Raw genomic sequence first — 21518 nt, 5'->3', positions numbered from 1 at the left:
GGTTTTGTTAAGAGGAGGTCATGTCTGACCAACTTGACTGAATTTTTCGAAGAGGTGACCAGGTGTGTAGATGAAGGAAATGCATTTGACTAGTTTACTTGGGCTTCAGCAAGGCTGTTGATAATGTCCCACATGGGAGACTGATAGTGAAGGTAAGAGCCCATGAGATCCAAGGAAATTTGGCAAATTGGATCCAAAATTGGCTGAGTGGCAGGAAACAGAGGGTGATGGTCAAGCTGTGTTTTTCTGACTTGAAGTCTGTGCCAGTGGGGTCCTGCATGGGCCCTTGATGTTTGTGGTTTTTATAAATGATTTAGAATTGAATGAAGGAGAGCTTCCAGGGTGCAGCACACATGTGCGGTGCTGGCGGTTGCGCAACAAGGGACCTTTGGCCAGGTTCGGGGACACGGTGACCAGGGTGGGCGCTGTCTCTTTAAGAGCCCTGGGTGGTAAGTGGGAGGGGCCTGCCGGGGGGGGGGGGGGGGGGGGGGGAGGACTGACAGCTGTCATGCGCGGCGCTGTGCAGGCTGGGAAGCACCAGCGGGAGAGTCGCCCTCAAATCAAGATGGCGGAGCGGGGAGGCCCAGAGCATCGGCGGCGGTTGCAGCAGCGACGACAACAACAACAAGAGCGAGGCCCAGGCCAGCTGGAGTGCTAGGGACAAGGGCCGCAGAGGAAAAGAGCGTGTGCTACCTACCCTTCCCCAACTGCTTCGGAGCGACATTAAAATCTCCTCGTTCAGAGAGGGAGGGAGAGAGAGAAAGGCTGCTCGGTGCGGACACACACACACACCCCCCGTCCGGCCTGGAGAGGAGGGAAACCCAGGCTGAAAGGCGACATCCCGCACTTTCGTATGAATTCCGCCGAGGCCAGCTCGGAGTGTGCGCCACCGGAGGCGAACGCAAGGTCGGTGCTACTTAAATCCCAACTCCTTAGGTCGGCCCTGGTCTCCTTCCCCGGTGACCAGGACCCGGGGCCTAGTCTGGCTCTGCTTCTTTGAACCCCCTCCCCTTTTGGTGGCCTATTCGTCTTATTAGCTGACCCTGCTGCTTGCCACTTTTTAAGTGGTCACTCCTTAATTTCATTGATAGATTTTTTTTTTCTAAATGAGTCATTTATTGCTTTGACGTTAACTTTTTTTTATGGTCAGTAAAGTGTGTTTTCCTTTCCACCCTAACTTTTTTTCTAAAATCCTGTGCTGGATCAGAACTCGGGCAGCTGATGCTCAGTTTCCTTGCCGAAGGCTGGCAAGAGGCTCCCAGAAGAAGTCTGATTGCTTCTTGGAGGACTGACGAATGGGGGTTATTTTTTTGCTCCAATGGATTGGGAATTGTTGGAAATGCTCAGCACGCCTGGCTGCATCTGTACACACAGAGTAGAGGTCAGTGATCCTTCATCAGAATTAGTGCAGATTATGGACCTGCTGATTTTCAGCGTTTTCAGTTTATATTTCAGCATTGGCTATACTTTGCTCTCTCATATGTTCTATTCTTGGCATTTTGATGCCTCAATTTGAAATGAGGAAATATTTATCACTCCATACAAAGTGTATTTTTTTTTTTGTTAACAAATACCAATTGTGTGTATAGAAATTGTACATTATTGTAGGTAAATTGGTTGGGGCAAATTTACTGGAAGGTTTGTCATTTTTAAATTTGGAAGTTAAACTAGAAGTCACTATTAGTTCAAGATATTCTCTTGTGCACAGATTTGCTTGCGGTACATGTGAGGTTCAAGGCTTTTTGGATGTTGCTGTCTGGATATTGCATATGGCTAGGCTCAAAGAAGAGGGTTGGTAACATACTATGAACAACCAGATTCGGGCGGCACAGTGGCGCAGCGCTGAGGATCTGGGTTTGATCCTGGGTCGTTGTCCGTGTGGAGTTTGCACATTCTCCCTGTGTCTGCATGGGTCTCACCCACACAACTGAAAGATGTGTAGAGTAGGCTACATTGCCCCTTAATTGGAAAAAAATAATTGGGTACTATAAATTTATTTTAAAAAATGAACGACCAAGTTGTGTATCATTGTCTGATAAAGCTGTGGGGTATAAGTGTATCATACTGAAACCTTGCCTTTCGGTGAGTTTATAAGTGGAGGCAAAAAGTACGAAAGCCAAAGTTTTGCTATACATACAAGTTTTGACCACGCACTGACTATTCCCAATTCTGGGCACCATACTTTGAAGAAGTATGTGAAAACTTGGTATAGGGTACAGAAGCGATGAAGGATTACAGGGAATCTGAGGTTGTTCTCGAGCTACAAAACCTGACTGGATTGGATGGTGATTAAAATTATGAAGGGATTAGATAGAAGCTGTTTTCAATGTCTGAAGGATTGATAATCCGATAAGACATAACTTGATTGCCAAAAGAAACAGTGGCATGAGGAAACACTTTTCACAAGAGTGGTTAGGATTTGGAATGCACTCCCTGACAGTTTGTTGGCTTCGAGGCAACATAGGTAAATGGTTGAAGAAAAATATAGGGAGAAACCATGTGGGGGTGTGCGATAGTTAACTGGACTTTCTTTGAAATAACTGGTGCAGACTCTGGGCTGAATGGCCTCCTGTGTTGTACTATTCAATGATTTCAGCTGAAAAGTTGATGAAAAATTCCTGTTTTGAGCATGTTACATAGAATCACCACTTGTAATATGAACTGAAATTGTTTTCCTTTTTTGAAATCATGATTTAATTAAACAGTGACTGCAATAGTGTAAAATGCAAATGACGTGTTCAGTTCCACCTGTTTAAACCTGGCACTTCACACTGTACAATACCCTCTCCAAGAGCTCTCAATCATGTGAAGAAGTGTGATTGAGCTCTTGTAAAGGCCACAGGTGTCTTAATGCCATCCTATATATCGGATTGCCCCAGATAGCTACAGGATTTACTAAATCAATAATTTTAATAGAAGTTGATTGAGAGCAGTGGTATATTGGTTGGATTTTAATGATCAAACATGAGTATTGATTTGCATCACTGAAATTACCAAGACATGCTTGGTGGTGAGAAATTCTCTGTTTTGCAGGTGTATTCCAACAATGAAATTATTTCCACAAATTGCTTCTGGGGTTTGTCATTCAAATTTGGACCTGGTGCACTTTGTTGAAAAATCTAATCATCGTCGGGATCTCTCCCTGGAGATGGAGTAATTTCTTTATTTGGAAGCAGTAATGGGTGTTATTTATCTAATTTATTACAAGGAGTAAATCTACATCAGAATTAGCCATGATGGTTATTCTGGTTGCTTAGAAAATAACTTTGCTATGAATTATTCTATATTTAGGTCGTAAGTACAGTAGAGTTGCTACATTTAGTTGGACTAGTGCGTTTGCACAGTCAAGACCAGAATACCTCTGATCAGCTCTCCAGATGGTGAAGTTATGTAAGTTTATCTCCTCCTTGGCTTAGCACCCAGTAGACCAGGAATGCCCCAAATTCTCCCACCCCCAGAAAGTGTGCACATAGATACAAAATTGGATTCTAATAATTGTCCCTGTACACTCAAAGTCAATTCTGTGGCTCACACCTCGGCAATTTATATGAAGTACTAGAGATTGCTGAAGAGAAGAAAATGCAAGGGGTAGGGGGAAAAAAGCTCATTGGGATTTGCATTGTCTTGTCAATTTTATTAAACATCATTTCAAATAATATTGCAACATGTATTCAGGTGATGTGCTGGCCATAAACTGAAAACAGCATTCTGCTCATGGCTCTTAATTTGTTAACTACTGTAATACGGTAATTTTTTCTTTCACCCTTTTTGCACTGCAGAACATTTATTGCATTGAATGTTCTGCGGTAAAGTTTCAAAAGTAACCGCAGCTTTTAAAATTATTTATAGGTTAGTATACAGCAAGTATTATTTTTTTTTTTGATTCATTTTGTTAAATTTGAGTTAACTGTCAAGCGTGGATGCATAACATCCGTGAAGAAGGCTACATTGAAATAGATGTAACAATTTTTAGTGAATAAAAGCTCCAAATTTGAGAACCTCACAGTTAAAGCGATTGAATATTTGTTCATTGTTAACGTAGAATGAACTCTAATGTGCAGGTGGGTTCAATCTCACTAGAATCACATTCTAAGAACACTAAATATGCCAGCATTAGGCATGTTCTTAATCACGGATGCTGCTCAAGGAACTGAAACAGTCCACTTAACACCCTTAGTATGGGAACATGCAGTTTCTAAGTTGTCTAGTTTAGAGTACCCAATTCTTTTCCCAATTAAGGGACAATTTAGCGTGGCCAATCCACCTACCCTGCACACCTGCACATCTTTTGGGTTGTGGAGGTGTGAGACCCACGCAGACACTGGGAGAATGTGCAAACTCCTCACGGACAGTAACCCGGGGCTGGGATCGAACTCTGGTCCTCGGCACTGTGAGGCAGCAATGCTAACCACCGTGCTTCCCTATGCAGTTTCTAAGTTGGAGTATGCATCTTGAGGGTAGAATTTTTACCAGTTTGTGCTGGAATCTGGATGTAGAATTGGACGAACTAGCATAAAATATTGTGGAATTTAAAAAATTTGCCATATCTTAAAAACTATCGGTACTTGTGCTTTCTGCCATCCTTTTTGTTTATCCACGATTCAGTATTCTGAAATCAGGCTCTGCACATAAACTTGACCACCTCCCTAGGTCAAAATTGGCCAGATCTGCTGCTTGCACTGGTTGTGGAAGGTTCTTCAAATTACATTTGCGTTCTTAGGTACACAGGCACATTTAAAATACTAAGGTTGGCTCGTGGCCACCAATTAATCTATTACATGATTCCTATAATTTTAAGTCATTTTCAGTGATTGTTGGGTTACTCACAAGCAGAAGTCTGCACTCTCACTAAAATTTTGGTGATACATCCATTTTCTGCCAGATTAATAAAACTGCATCAAGATATCACTTTTAAAAATATCACGGAATACTTTTTAACAGGCCAAAAATAACAACAAAATAGGTTCTGTTATGCTGCCTGATCATGTGAGATTTGATAGATTTAGCATTTGTAAGTATTAGGATACACTTTGTTCGAAATCTGAATGGTAAACATGACCACTGCAGTTTCAAGTGTGTTTTCCAGATAGCATCCAAAGTGGAAACTATATCCCCTAGATTTTAAACTTCTTCCAGGGATGTTACCCAAAGGACTCTGGAATGAAATACCTCAAATGACTCCATACAGATCAACGTTTTGAGCATTGAATGTCTTGTTGGTATTTGCATATTTGTTTACTACTCAATGATTTATCTTCAGAATTATAGACAGGAAATTCCCTGCTTGCATTGTATAATTTTCACCGACCATGACTGTAGTATTGAAATGTCTTGTTTCTGAACCACGTTTGAATTTGATCTGCGCAGACTATGAAAATGATGGCCTTGGCATGAAGGTGAAAATATACACGATTGGAAAATCCAAAAGTAATCAATCTGGTTGGTCCTATTGTCTATCCCACAATATTGCTTTTATGCCTTGTATCAATTTTTCCTCCACATACCATTCAACTCTCCCAGATTTGCCATTCCACTCTCTCCCAGAATATTTGTCAAATGAGTTATTTCTATTGGGCTACTTGCATTGAACAAATGTAACTCATTTTCACTTCGGTAAATCAATTCTGAAAGTATTGTTATAACTCTATTTTCCATTGTCTTATTTGTTTTAAGATTTGAGATGTGTGCGTTACCTCGTAAAGCTAGCATTTGTTGCCTAAAGCTAATTCCTCTTGGAAAGGTGGCGGTGAACTATTCTCATGAGCAGCTAAAGTTCTTGTGTGGGTGCACCCAATGTGCTGTTAGGAAGGGAGATGGTTTCTTTTGATCCAGCTACAGTGAAGGCATGGTGATTATAGTTCCAAATCAGGATGGTGTGTGGCTTGGAGGTGAACTTGCAGATGGTGGTGGTCCCATGTATCTGCTACCCTTTTACTTCTAGGTGGTAGAGATTACGGGTTTGGAAGGTGCTCGTGAAGGAGATTTGGCAAGTTACTGCAGTGCATCCTATGAAATGTGCACACGTGAGGGAGAATGAATATTTATGGGTGGTGGGGTGGGGTGTTGACTAAGTGACCTGTTTTTTGTTGGATGGTATTGAACATTATTTGACAGCAGGAATAATGTTGCACAAAGCAACTTGAGAACTAGAAGTAAGCACATGCAAGGGAACGCTGCAAGGAAAAAACGATCTGAGGCTAACTAACTGTCTTCGAATGTGGACGGTGCATTTCCTCAGCTGTGGCTACAGAGTCTAATTTTGAGAGTTTTTCTCAGGCTAGCTAATGGTCACTAAGAAATGTTTGATGAGCGGAGCAGAAATATCCATGCAATGACGCCCAGGATTTCCTAAATCCCACTCGCATGAAAATTGTACTGTAATCGGTGCCTTTTTTTATGCCATGATGTGGAGATGCCAGTTTTTCTAAATCCAATATTGGCTGAATGAATCATTAAACAACTGAATTCAGCACAATCATACCAGAAGAAAGCGCCAACCCGGCATCTTGGGTTCTATTGGGTGGCACGGTAGCACAGTGGTTAGCACTGTTGCTTCACAGCGCCAGGGTCTCCGGTCCGATTCCCGGCTTGGGTCACTGTCTGTGCGGAGTCTGCACGTTCTCCGTGTCTGCCTGTGGGTTTCCTCCGGTTGCTCTGGTTTTCCCACAAGCCCCGAAAGAGGTGCTGTTAGGTAATTTGGACATTCTGAATCTTCCTCAGTGCAACTGAACAGGCGCCGGAGTGTGGCGACGAGGGGATTTTCACTTCATTGCAGTGTTAATGTAAACCTACTTGTGACAATAATAAAGATTATTATTATATAGTTCTTTATGGAAAATTATGGTTTGAGCATCAAACTATTTGTGATCATTAGGCATAGCAGGTTCTTAATGCTTTTTAAAATAAATTTAGAGTACCTAATTTTTCCAATTAAGGGGCAATTTAGCATAGCCAATTCACCTACCGTGCTCATCTTTTAGGATTGTGGGGGTGAGGCCCACGCAGACACTGGGAGAATGTGCAAACTCCACATGGACATTGACCCGGGGCCAGGAGTGAACCCGGGCCCTCGGTGCCGTGAGGCAGCAGTGCTAACCACAGAGGTTTTTCATGTTATTCAGTTTTTTTAAGTCACGAGTTCTGATGTCCTGAATTGCATTTGATACATAATGTGCTGAGCTTTCCCTGGCGAAGAAAAAAACAATCACAAGAAGTTTGATTTCTGGAATTCCTTGCCCAGTGAAGCAGTAGAGGCTCCTTCATTAAATGTTTTTAAGATAAAGATAGATAGTTTTTTGAAGAATAAAGGAATTAAGGGTTATGGTGTTCGGGCCGGAAAGTGGAGCTGAGTCCACAAAAGATCAGCCATGATCTCATTGAATGGTGGAGCAGGCTCGAGGGGCCAGATGGCCTTCTCCTGCTCCTAGTTCTTATGTTCTTATGGTGTACCTAAAATTTGGGGTGTAAATATAGGAAAGTCAAGGTGTGTAGATTTATATTTGCGGATAGAGCTATGTTAATGATGGACGGAAGGTATTTGCAGATGTTCACCTTAATTGGCACAATTCAAAAACTCGTAAAATAATAGCAAACAAAAATTTTCTCCATGTTTTTCACGGAACATCTGTATCATGCGAGTATTCTGACATAAAGTTTTGAAGTAATTCCTGGCTTGTATCTAGTTATGGGGGGGGGGTTGATTAATTGATTTGTGTGACCCAGCAGCTCTTCAATAAATTGGCCCTTGTAGCTGGGCAAAAGGGAAAAACTATAAATGCCTTGCACGTTCAGATCAAATATCACTTTAATGCCAGTTGCCTAGCTTTTTGAAGCTCTTTGCGCTTGTATGTGGCAGAGTTACTGGATTATACTTTCGTGAATTTCTCATGTTGTTGATTAAATTTTACAGGCAGTTACAAATGCCTCTGACATCACTAGTTTCAGCTCCTGTTATAGCAATGGCTTTACACAGGCTGGGTTACCAGATTAATTATCAGTGTTCAATACTGCACGGGAGCTTCGCCATAGGAGATTTGCGAGTAACTTTCAGAATTAGGGCACCGTTAGCATTCGTGCACCAGCTGAATTCTGACTGTGTTCTAAGTTAAATCTTTTGAATTGTAGCTCTGGAGCTTTGTCTCGCAACAAACTACAAAAATGGGCCCATCGCGTGTTACAGCATAATTTGGTTTATCTTGATGAAGATGGGTGTTGTGGGTGGGTAAGAGAAATACAATGGATGCAAAAGTGGGACGTGCACAAATGAAATAGTCACTAAGCAAACCACTACTAATCAGGTAGTATTAGTGAGCCAGGGAGTTGCCCAGCCGAATTTCCAATCCCTTATTGGGAATATTGAGGTAATCTAAAGGGGCAAAAGAAACGCTTTTTAGGATAAAAATAAACATTAGGGACAACTGACTTTTTATACAAACCTCCTCCTATTAACTACATCATCTGTACTCAAAGCATAAGGCATTCTTTTGTCTCTTCTGTCAAGATGTCCCTTGACTTGTTTAGCCAGGACCAAATACAATACCCCTCAAATTATCTACATCTCAGTGGTCCTTCAAACGCAAACAGTGAAACAGCAACGGTCCTCATGTCATGTCCTGAAACAGTATACTTCTGCTGGTTGAATTTAAATATACTTTAGCCATTAAACAAACTTTCCCAGTGCGATGAATGTAAGAAATTGTCATATTTTGCAGGAATGTTAGCAAAACCTGGGTTAAGATGCATACAGACAGTATGACTGCTATAGCTGTGATTAAGGTGTCATAAAAGTAAGGTAATTATTAACTTGCAGGTGAAGCGTTCTGCTTGAGAACTATTTTCTTGTTTACAGGTAGCCATCTAATGGAATATTATTTGTTTGAAGGACCCCTGGGGTGTGTTTGGCCCTGTCAAAATAAGTCAACGGGCATCTTGTAAGATGAGGCAAAAGAATGCCTTGGCTTTGGGTGCAGATGAAGTAGTTAATGGGAGAAGCCAGGTCTGTCTGAAAAACCAGTTGTCCTAGAACACTCATCTGAACAAGGGTATTTTAGTTTAGTCCTGAAAGGCGTTCTCTCCAAAGATTCTGCAGAGAAAAGCAAGTAAAACCCTGGTTGTTAACTTTATTCATGCGTAATATTTGAAATATATTTCAAATTGGAATATAGTGGGAGGTTTAGGAAACTAGTTACGGTTTTCTCTTTTGCAAAGCTTTTTTTTTGTTGCTCGTGTGGTTAATTCTGTGTTTAAGTTAAAGTTTGTTTTAACATAAGATACCTATGGGTCAGTATTATCATAGTGACACTGTAACATTTCCTCATTGTACAAATTGAAAATAGTTAGGTTCTAGTCGGGATCCTAACACAAGTGTAAATAATATGTGTTTATAAAAGTTGCAGCATTAACTGGTGTGTTCCCTCTACAGATGCATGGCTGACCTGAGCCTTTTCAGCATTTTCTCTTTTGTTTCAGTTGCAGTTGCTGCTTTTGAGCAACTCGTATTGCTGCTGGCACACTTGATAGCTGATGCACAGTTATTAGACAACGAACCTCAGTGCAAGATGCCCCAGCATATATTGCTTCAAGTATGGGCAGTTCTACGATATGAAGTGGAGCACGAGTTCGCATAAATAGCGAGTCATTAAACTTGGGTACTTCGTGCATCTTGCCTTAATTGCAAACTCGGCTCCCTTCATAGGACCAGGGTATCGAGTATAAAAGCCCGAAAATAATGTTACAGTTATATAGAACGTTGGTTAGGCCACATTTGGAATACTGTGTCCAATTCTGGTCACCGCACTACCAGAAGGATGTGGAGGCTTTGGAAAAAGTACAGAAAGGGTTTGTCAGGATGTTGCCTGGTATGGAGGGTATTAGCTATGAGGAGAGATTGAATAAACTGGAATTGTTCTCCCTAGAGAGACGGAGACTGAGGGGCGACCTGATAGAAGTTTTATAAAATCATTAGGGGTATAGATAGGGTGAACAGTTGGAGGCTTTTTTCAGGGCGGAAATGACAATTACAAGGGGGCACAAGTTCAAGGTGAGGAGGAAAGGTTCAGCGGAGATGTGCGGGTGAATTTTTTCTACACGGGGTGGTGGTGACCTGTAATGCACTGCCAAGTGAGGTGGTTAAGACAGATACGTTAGCGACCTTTAAGACTTATCTGGATGGGCGCATGAACAGACGAGGTATAGAAGGATCCAGGCGGTTGGTCTAGATAGGACACTTGTTCGGTGCAGGCTTGGAGGGCCGAAGGGCCTGTTCTTGTGCTGTATTGTTCTTTGTTCTATTAAGGCAAGCCTTCCGCTATCAAACGCTACTTGCTTTGAAACTGGGATGCAAGCTATTTGGACCATGCAACTTATCTACTCTAAGCACACCCAGCCTTTTCAATACAGCTTGCTTATTAATTTTCTCCCCATCCGTTAACTCCACCATCTCCACCTGTACCTATATTTGTCAGTATCCTCTTCCTTGGGAAACACCATTATAGAGTACTCATTATTATCCTAATAAATTGAGAAACCCAAGCTCTTTATACTGTTTCTAATGGAGGTGGCTACAAAGCAAAGCCGCATAGAATCTCCGGCAGCAGTGCACCCATCCCCGATGAACTCAATGCATTCTATGCTCATTTTGAGCAGGAAACCATCAAACCGTTCTCAACTGCCCCAACAGCCTCTGGGACACCCATACCGACGATCACAACTTACAAAATCAGATCGGCCTCCTTGATCTTGCAAGTGAAACCTCGGAAAGCGACAGGTCCTGTCGAGTCTCTGGTCGTACACTAAGATCCTGCGTGGACCAACTGGCGGGTGTGTTCACGGACATCTTCAACCTCTCCCTACTCCATTCTGAGGTTCCCACCTGCTTCAAGAAGACCATCTTCGTGAAAATGGAAATCACCTATTGTCAGAAATAGGCTTCAAATGAAGTTACTGTGAAAAGCCTCTAGTCGCCACATTCCGGCGCCTGTTCGGGGAGGCTGGTACGGGAATATAATACTGGTGCCAAAGAAGAACCAGGCAATGTGCCTCAATGACTACTGTCCAGTGGCCTTGGCATCTATCGTTATGAAGTGCTTCGAGAGATTGGTCATGAGACACACCAACTCCATACTCACAGAATGCTTTGATCCACTGCAATTTACATGCCACCACAGCCGACACCATCTCCCTAACCCTACACTCATCCCTGGAGCATTTCAACAACAAGGACTTCTACGTCAGACTCTTATTCATTGACTGCAGCTCTGCCTTCAATACCATAATCCTAGCCAAGCTCATTTCAAAACCTAGGACTTGGCTCCTTCCTCTGCAACTGGATCCTCGCGTTCTGAACCATAGACCACAATCAATAAGGATAAACAATAATAATCTTTATTATTGTCACAAGTAGGCTTACATTGACACTGCAATGAAGTTACTGTGAAAATCCCCATATCGCCACAGACACCTGTTTGGGTACACAGAAGTAGAATTCAGAATGTTCAATTCACCTAACAACACCTCCACGATGGTCCTCAATACCGGGGCAGCGCAAGGCTGCGTACTTAGCCTCCTACTATACTCCCTATACACGAGTGTGGCAAAATTTGGCTCCAATTCTTATCTACAGGTTTGCTGATGACAGAACCGTAGTGGGTCAGATCTCGAACAACGTTGAGTCAGTACAGGAGGGAGGTAGAGAACCTAGTGGCGTGGTGTAACCACAACAATATCTCAATAAATGTCAGCAAAACGAAGGAGCTGGCCATTGACTTTAAGGAGCGAAGTATCATACACACCCCTGTCTGCATCAATGGTGCCGAGGTGGAGATGGTTGACAGCTTCAAATTTCAGCAGTAGATTTCCCTGTATTGTTTTCTACTGGTTCCGCAGCTGGTCTCCAACCAAGATAGAGGCCATATTCTCAACTTGTGCTCAGGACGCAGCAGACAGCTGCGGAACACCGCCAAACAGATGAGACAACGATACTACGCCACCTATATGCACACCAAGAACAGGAAGTGTGAGACACCCGGCATCACCACCAGCAGCAACCCAGTCTACCACGGTAGAAAACAGTACAGGGAAATCTATTGTCAACTTGTTGGACTACACCCTTCAACCAGACAAACTCGAAGTCCTCAGCAGAGGGCTCAATTTCTGCACCACCACCAAAATGGACCCCATCAATCTCGCGGCAGACACGGAGGAATTCATCAGGCGAATGAGGCTCCGGGAGTTCTTCCACAGACCACAAGAGGCTGACCGAGAGATCTTCAGTGCGGCAACCGAAGAGGAAAGAGTCGAATTGGACCCGTCCGGAAGGCCGCTGCCCTAGACTCGACATGTATGCCCAAGCCCTCGAGTCGCGTCAATGCCAGATTCATCAGTCGCATTCACAAGACAGCCCGAACGTCACCCAAGCACAACGCAACACCATCTGCGCTCTCAAGAACAACCGCAATTTCATCATCAAACCAGCAGACAAAGGGGGGGGGCCACCGTCATACTGAACAGAACATACTACTGCAAAGAGGTGTCCCAACAACTCAACAACCAGGAACACTACAGACAGTTACCCGCAGATCCGACCGAGGAACACGCTCGCCAACTCTACAGACTGATCCAGACCTTCAGAGCACCCTACGTGCTCTCATCCCATGTACTCCCCGCGTTGGAGTTCTCTACTGCCTCCCGAAAATACACAAGACCAACGCACCTGGCCGCCTATCGTATCAGGCAATCGGACCCTGTGTGAGAACCTCTCTGGCTACATCGAGTGCATCTTGAAACCCATACAAGGAACGCCCAGCTTCTGTCGCGACACGACGGACTTCCTACAGAAACTCAACACCCGTGGACCAGTTGAACCAGGAACATTCCTCATCACAATGGACGTCACTCTACACCAGAATCCCAGTTGTCGACGGCATTGCTGCAACAGCCTCAGTGCTCAACACCGACAACTGCCAATCTCCAGACACAATTCTGCAAGTCATCCGCTTCATTCTGGATCACAACGTCTTCACCTTCGACAACAAGTTCTTCATCCAGACGCACGGAACAGCCATTGGGATCTCATTCTCACCTCAATATGCCAACATCTTCATGCACAAGTTTGAACAAGACCTCCTCACCGCACAGGACCTTCAACCGACGTTATACACCAGATACATCCTTGGATTCATGTCGTATTACATTCATCCCCCACCATCTGGCCTGGGCTTGTGAAATCCTACCAACTGTCCTGCCTTGAGACAATTCACACCTCTTTAACCTGGGGTTACCCCTATCCCTGGATCTGTGAGACTTAATTACTTGCAAATGCTCCCATTCAAAGCATTGTCTTGCATCTTTGACTTTGTCGATATATGTTTCTGGAACATACCTCTTCATTCACCTGAGGAAGGAGCAGTGCTCCGAAAGCTAGTGATTGAAACAAACCTGTTGGATTTTAACCTGGTGTTGTAAGACTTCTTACTGTGAAAAATCTATGCCATTGTATTTCAAGCTTATTACTCGGAAGTTTGGTGTGCAGTCTAATCCTGTTAATTGATTCAATTTTAATGATTGCATTCTCATTTTGTTAATTATATTCATTTAATGGGGAAATTTCAAAATACAATGCATTGAGGCACAGGCTGTATCTTCAATGCACTAATCAGCAACGGATGTCATCATTAGAATTTTGTCCATAAATTAATTCACCGGTTTGAATTCTAAAATCAAGGAAAAACCGTTGATGGAATTCTGGAGTTCGTTCACAGAAATATGTTGGATGTATTTAATTTTTGCAGTGGAAGATGTCTTGAACACAGGCCTGCACCTCTTGGGGACTGGGTTCAGATATAATCTAGAAGGGATGAAAGCCTTCTTGGGTTTATAGAGGTCCTGTATGGGCACTCTCAATTCCGTCATAAACGGGCATGGAACAAAATAGAAATGGGTACCTAAAATCCGCACTGCTACAATTGAGCACTCGCAAACTTGGGGAAAGGTACCCAAAATTTCTTTGAACCTGTAAATCTGTCCAATCTAACGGGTCACTTTCGTCTTTCATTTGATTGTCACATTTCACATACAAATTGTACATGGCAAGATATGTCATCCTGGCACCTAAAATGACCCAATAATTCAACAGCAAAAATCCAATCACCCCCAAGCCCACCTTTTTACTTTAAGTCAATGCCTAGGATCAAGCAGGCGAAATGGGCTACCTTGCACAGATGATGCGTGGGATTTTAAGGCGCCCACTCAAAACCGTGTGTAAGGCATGGGGGTATTGGGTCCTCCAGCAAAATAAATGAAATATGAAGCTGCTTTCAAACTAAAAGTCAGAACATTTGTTAACTTGTCAAATAACTGCTGCAGCAAGGGTGTTAGTGGAAAAACTGGTGCAAGATTGGAAGAAGGAACAATCTACCCTGAAGATTGCCAACTCAATGCTCCATCAGAACAGGGACGAGCCACTGGCCTGATCTTGAGAAGCATGTATCGGAATGAGTTTTCATAATTGTCAGAATGCTTACATCATTGACGGGAATGCAATGTGTATATACGCAAATCAAGTAGAGTCCATAAAATTTCAAATCAATAGCAAGATGGTGCAGCCACTTGGACAGAAACAGTCTAGTGTTGCAGCTGAAGTTAAAACCCCACCACTATTCTTAGAATTCCCCCTATACCAAAAAAGGGTCAAGATATTCTAAATGGTGGGAACAGGGATTCTCACTCCCTGACTCCTATGCAGACTTAGGTGGGTGCTATTCGGGTTAAACTAATGTTTCAAGTTATCCCCCGGCATAACCCATATCTTCATAGAAGAATTCTATTTACTTACCACTTAGTAGCTGACACACTGGTCCAGCTTGCTAAGTAAAGTAAAGTAAACTTTCTAAAGAAAATAATAACCACTCTTTCAGGTTATCAATTTGAACTTAACGTTATTTTCAAGTTTAAAAAGGTAAAAACTACTTTTACAGAATGCTAAAAAGGTCTTTTCTTGTTCGGACCAGTTGTAGACTTTCAAGTCTCTCTTGACAATCAGTTTTCTTTAACTTTTGGTCTTCTGTTCGGTTCTCTGGGCTGCTCGGTCTTCAGATGCTGCTTGTCCCATCACCGAGGTAGAAGTGGTTTCTCTGCTCACTTTTCAGAGTTTTTATAGCAATTTCTGCAGTCTGACTTTTACAAATGACACCCTTCTGGTATTTGTGCCTAACAGTTGAAGGTTAGTTTCTTATCGGTTAGAAGAGTAGCGCCTTTGCAACAGCGTGGCTTCATTCCACCAGCTCGCCGTTACTTTGAACTTGCTCGCTTTGCTTGACAGGTAATAAATTTGTCTGTGTCTCTGTCAGTATTCTTTCAGATTTATGTCTTTTAATGATTTTTCAGACTCTACGCGGGTCATCTTTGGGTTAGGCTAATGTCATGTTCAGGTTACCCCCTTCGACTCTATCCTTATCTGGCTCGGCAATTTTCTAAAAGCTTTTAACGTCAAAATGGTGTATGTCATGGTGTAACCTTGTCACCTTCTAGTTTTCTTTATTTGTAAATCAGTTGTCTCATCTTATTACTGGTGTCGGCAAGTTTTCACACTTAACAGTTAATCCTTATCTTAAACTTTAGATTCTGGCTCTTTTTCTTAATTGTTCAATAAAATTGTTTAAAGAATTGTGAAATACTTTCATATAACTTAAGAATTTAAGTTGATCAAATTACTTTTTTTAACTTGTAAATCAGAATGAATTGTTCCTACCTGTTTTCCTCCCCTGTCTGTGAAGTTGTCTGCTTTTCAAACAGGCTGCTGCTGTTAACCCCTTGTGGGACTTCTCCCTTTCATTTAAAGTCTCAGGCATTCTCCGTGTTACTTTCCTATTTCAAATGTCATATTCTTTCCAATTTTCCATTACAAGCAGAAGACCACACTTGTTCAGACTGCCAACTTCCAGCAGTTCGTTAGACCACCAATCAAGTTAATCGGCAACATGACTGACGCACCCTTGAGATAAGACCATAAGACATAGGAGCAGAATTAGGCCACTTGGCCCATCGAGTCTGCTCCGCCATTCAATCATGGCTGATATTTTTCTCATCCCCATTCTCCTGCCTTCTCCCCATAACCCCTGATCCCCTTATTAATCAAGAACCTATCTATCTCTGCCTTAAAGACACTCAGTGAATTGGCCTCCACAGCCTTCTGCGGCAAAGAGTTCCACAGATTCACCACCCTCTGGCTGAAATAATTCCTCCTCGTCTCTGTTTTAAAGGATCGTCCCTTTAATCTGAGATGGTGTCCTCCGGTTCTAGTTTTTCCTACAAGTGGAAACATCCTCTCCACGTCCACTCTATCCAGGCCTCACAGTATCTTGTACGTTTCGATAAGATCCCCTCTCATCCTTTTGAACTCCAATGAGTACAGACCCAGAGTCCTCAAACGTTCCTCATACGACAAGTTCTTCATTCCAGGGATCATTCTTGTGAACCTCCTCTGGACCCTTTCCAAGGCCAGCACATCCTTCCTTGGATATGGGGCCCAAAACTGCTCACAATACTCTAAATGGGGTCTGACCAGAGCCTTATACAGCCTCAGAAGTACATCCCTGCTCTTGTATTCTAGCCCTCTCAACATGAATGCTAGCATTGCATTTGCCTTCCTAACTGCCGACTGAACCTGCACATTAACCTTAAGAGAATCGTGAACAAGGACTCCAAAGTCCTTTTGTGCTTCTGCTTTCCAAAGCATTTCCACATTCAGAAAATAGTCTTTTGCCTAGATTTCTCCTTCCAAAGTATATAACCTCACACTTTTCCACATTGTATTTCATTTGCCACTTCATTGCCCACTCTCCTAGCTTGTCCAAGTCCTTCTGCAGCCCTCTTGCTTCCTCAATACTACCTGTCCCTCTACAGATCTTTGTACCATCTGCAAACTTAGCAACAGTGCCATCAGTACCTTCTTGCAGATCATTAATGTATATTGTAAAAAGTGGTAGTCCCAAGCACAGACCCCTGAGGCACACCACTAGTCACCGGCTGCCATCCTGAAAAGACCCCTTTATCCCCACTCTTTGCCTTCTGCCAGTCAGCCAATCCTCTATCCATGCCAGGATCTTACCCTTAACACCATGGGCTTTTAACTTATTTAACAGTCTCCTATGTGGCATCTTGTCAAAGGCCTTCTGGAAATCTAAATAAATCACGTCCACTGATTCTCCTTTGTCTAACTTGCTTGTTACCTCCTCAAAGAACTCTAACATATTTGTCAGACATGACCTCCCTTTGACAAAGCCGTGCTGACTCAGTCCCATTTTACCATGCACTTCCAAGTGCTTCGCGATCTCATCTTTAATAACAGGCTCTAAAATCTCACCAATGACCGGCTGATGAGATCTGCCATGCGGAATTAGTGAGGTCTTGTGACACTAAAACTCAGTAGAAATTTGAGTTAAACTTCTCGGATACAAACAAGAATCTTTATTGTCTCTATTTGATTACAATTAAGAGAAACTTAAATCGATTCTCAATAAAGTCCGTCTAGCAAAAGGACTTAAAGAGAAGTAACTTATACACAATTTAACTTTCAAATAATACAGAAATGGTTTCTTGCTTACAGCAAAACAGCTTGCATTTACTTCAAGAGTTAGAGTGGAAAAGTGAAAATATGAAAAATAGACATAGCGAATAGTTTAGATCAAAGTATAGAATGATCCTGGATCAAGATGGCCGTATGGACCGTCATGTTTATAGGAAATCTTATCTGTCTTGAGCCATCTATCTACATCTCTATGTCGTCCTAATTGGTTTGGGTTAGAATCAAATGTATTTGATTCGACGGTTAGCTGTCAATTCGTGTTTGAATATTTGTGCAGGTTATGGAATGCGATTCTGTGCTATTATCAAGACTAGTTTCTACTGGTTTTCTGCTGACTTCGCTTTATCCACATTATGCCTTCATGTTGCTATGGTGCCTGCTTCATCCTTGATCCAGATTACTGGTACAGCTCATGTCTCAATGTCAAACTGTCTTTGAAAATATGTTTGTTGGAACAATAGCTTTTTCATCTTTGCTTAGTAAAGATGTTGTTTTAATCTCCAATGAGTTTATGCATGTGTCAGGCTTATTGTGTCCCGGTTGAAGCTGTGTTTTATCATGACCTGAGGTAATGAGTGCTGAAATCCTCAATTTAAAATGTGTATTAAAACTGGGGCTTAATATTTACACTAAATAGCCTTCTTTTAACTATCAGATCTATCAGGAAATAGTCGATTCCTATCACCGGCCTATAATTTCTCGTCTTCTGCCTCCCTCCCATCTTAAACAGTGGTGTTACATTAGCCACCTTCCAGTCCTCTGGGACCCGTCCTGCCTCCAGTGATTCCTGAAAGATCATCGCTAATGCCTCCACAATTTCCTCAGCTATCTCTTTTAGGACCCTGGGGTGTAGTCCATCCGGTCCAAGTGACTTATCCACCTTCAGACCTTTCAGTTTCCCCAGAACCTTCTCCTTAGTAATGGTCACTGCACTCACCTCTGCCCCCTGGTTCTCCTGGAACTCTGGCATCCCACTGGTGTCTTCCACCGTGAAGACTGATGCAAAGTAACTATTCAGTTCATCTGCCATTTCTTTGTTTCCTATTATTACTTCTCCAGCCACATTTTCTAGTGGTCCAATGTCTATTTTTGCCCCTCTCCTTTTTTTAATTGAAAAAAATCTCTTCCTATCTTCCTTTATATTACCAGCTAGCTTGCAGTCGCACTTCATCTTCTCCCCCCTTATTGCTTTTTTAGTTGTCCTCTGCTTGATTTGAAAGGCTTCCCAATTCTCTGGTTTCCCACTAAATTTCACCACTTTGTATGCTTTTTCCTTAGCCTTTATGCCGTCCTTGACATCCCTCGTCATCCATGGATGTCTTGCCCTCCCCTTAGCATGTTTCCTCCTCCTTGGGATGAATTTCTGTTGTGCCTCCCTAATAACCCCCAAAAACTCCAGCCATTGCTGTTCCACTGTCTTCCCTGCTAGGCTCCCTCTCCAATCAACTCTGGCCAGCTCCTTCCTCATGTCTTTGTAGTTACCCTTATTTAATTGTAATACTGTTACATCTGATTTCAGCTTCTCCCTCTCAAACTGCAGGGTAAATTCTATCATATTGTGGTCACTGCTCCCTAAGGGTTCCTTCACCTTAAGTTCCCTAATCAAATCTGCCTCATTACACATCACCAAACCCAGAATTGCCTGTTCCCTAGTAGGCTCTATCACAAGCTGCTCCAAAAAACATTTCTTAGACATTCCACAAATTCCATTTCTTGGGATCCACTACCAACCTGATTTTCCCAGTCCACCTGCATATTGAAGTCCCCCATGATTATTGTAATATTGCCTTTTTTACATGTCTTCTGCCCCACAGCCTGTACATAACTCCCATCAGGGTCTTTTTACCTTTGCGATTCCTCAACTCTACCCACAAATTCTATGCCTTCTAATCCTATATCGCTCCTTGCTATCGATTTAACTTCATTCCGTACTAACAATGCAACCCCGCTCCCTTTGCCCATCTGCCTGTCCTTTCGATAGGACGTATATCCTTGGATATTTAGATCCCAGCCCTGATCCCCTTGCAGCCACATCTCTGTGATGCCCACAACATCATACCGGCCAATTTCAATTTACCTTGTTCCGTATCCTGCGCGCGTTTAGGTACAACACCCTCAATCCTACATTGGCCACCTCCCTTTTCACACTCTCCTCAGTCATTGTACCCTGTACTGTGGACCTTTTTGATTTTTGACTATAGCTTCTCTGCCTTACACTTTCCCCCTTACTGCTTTTTGTTTCTGGCCCTGTTTTACTTCCCTCTGACTTCCTACATTGGATCCCATCCCCCTGCCATATTAGTTTAAACCTTCCCCAACTGCTCTAGCAACCTCTCCCCCCCCCCCCCCCCCCCAGGACATTGGTTCCAGTCCTGCCCAGGTGCAGACCGTCCGGTTTGTACTGGCCCCACCTCCCCAGAACCGGTTCCAATGCCCCAGGAATTTGAATCCCTCCCTCTTGCACCATCTCTCGAGCCACGCATTCATCCTATCTATCCTGACATTCCTACTCTGACTAGCTCGTGGCACTGGTAGCAATCCTGAGATTACTACCTTTTGAGGTCCTACTTTTTAGTTTAACTCCTAACTCCCTGAATTCAGCTTGTAGGACCTCATCCCGAGATTCAGTATGCCCAGCAGCCAAACTGTAGCAATGGTTCAAAAGCAGTTCTTGTGGAAAAGATGGTACATTAGAAAATCAGATTCATGATGGTACTTGCCTAAATGGGTGACTGAACAAAGTTAAAACCTGTGGCAATTTTCAAATATAAATATGCTGAACATCAAGTTCCCTACTGAAGTTTTTGTGCATAGCTGTGACCAACATTGGATGTATGAGGGTGGAGTGCTATTGAATTCTCTACCTCGGGCAATGGCAGCTCAAATCATTGAACATATTCAAAATAGAAATTAATAGATCGCTGAATACTAATGAGATCAAGTGATACGAGGAAAGTGTGAGAAAGTAGCATTGAGGTAGATGATCAGCCCTGATCTAATTGAATAACGGAGCAGACCCGATGGGTCGAATGGCCTATATCGCCTGTATTTTGGATCAAAAGTTTATGGATTAAGTGTTCTGTTGTCCTACATTAAAAAAATGCCACTTTATTAATGTGGGCCGTAAGCCAATCACCTATAACCGATGAAATTAAGAAATGTCTGCAAAGAAATAGCACCCATACTGCAGTTAAAAGAAGGGGTCTACCATCCATAGTTCAACCTTTTGGATGCATGCCTCAGCAAGCCATTTTAAGAATCATGTTCGCGCCGAATGGTGTAAGTGATACTTGAGAGCGAAAAACCCTAAGAAGTGAAAATATGCATGCTCCCCTGCTAAATGTTTTTGTGTGGTCCCATTATCAAATTGTGGGATGCTGAGACCGACCAGGAAATCCAGAATATCCAAGATTTGTTGTTGAGAGGTCATTTTGAAAGTGAAAGGGCCACACCTGATCAACAGTGGGATTATGATGATGATGCCATAACCAAAGTGACTCAATGATTTACGTTATATGTTAAAGGCAATGAATTTGGTTTTAAAATACTTTGTATAAAAATGCCGTTAACCACAATTCATTCAATAAACTGCCACAATATGAATTACCATTTTAAAAAGCATTTCAAAATGGACGTCACTCTCACCCACACTGGCATTTACATGATTCTAGGAGGCTTCCACCTGTCAACTTGTGCAACCTGATCTATGATAAATAGAGATTCAAAGGATTTTTATAGTCCTTTTAATACTGAAGTTGACTGGACCAAACTAATCCTCTGTTGAACCTGATGCAGGAATTACAGGTGGCTGAGTAGGATGGGGTGTTTGAAGTCGGTCATTTCCTGATTTGCACTCTGGGCAAATTTCTGCTGGACTTTTTATATTTAAGTGAGATATCACAATATAATCTTGACAAAGTGCGATTGTACAGATATT

At 42.6% G+C, this 21518-nt stretch overlaps 1 protein-coding gene across 1 annotated transcript in view; it reads left to right on the top strand.

Moving 5' to 3' along the window:
• The first annotated feature begins 528 nt into the window (after positions 1-528).
• Positions 529-21518, top strand: part of ube3a (ubiquitin protein ligase E3A) — an 87658-nt gene continuing 66668 nt past the window's right edge. The window contains exon 1 of the mRNA XM_072477213.1: positions 529-906. Within this exon, the coding sequence (XP_072333314.1) occupies positions 854-906 (53 nt within the window). The 5' untranslated portion in view covers positions 529-853. The remainder of the gene's footprint in view (positions 907-21518) is intronic.

The sequence above is a fragment of the Scyliorhinus torazame genome, chromosome 15 (genome assembly GCF_047496885.1).
Source record: "Scyliorhinus torazame isolate Kashiwa2021f chromosome 15, sScyTor2.1, whole genome shotgun sequence".
NCBI classification, from domain to species: domain Eukaryota; kingdom Metazoa; phylum Chordata; class Chondrichthyes; order Carcharhiniformes; family Scyliorhinidae; genus Scyliorhinus; species Scyliorhinus torazame.
Note: the sequence above shows the minus strand (reverse complement) of the source record. Positions and strands in the feature narration are given on the sequence as shown.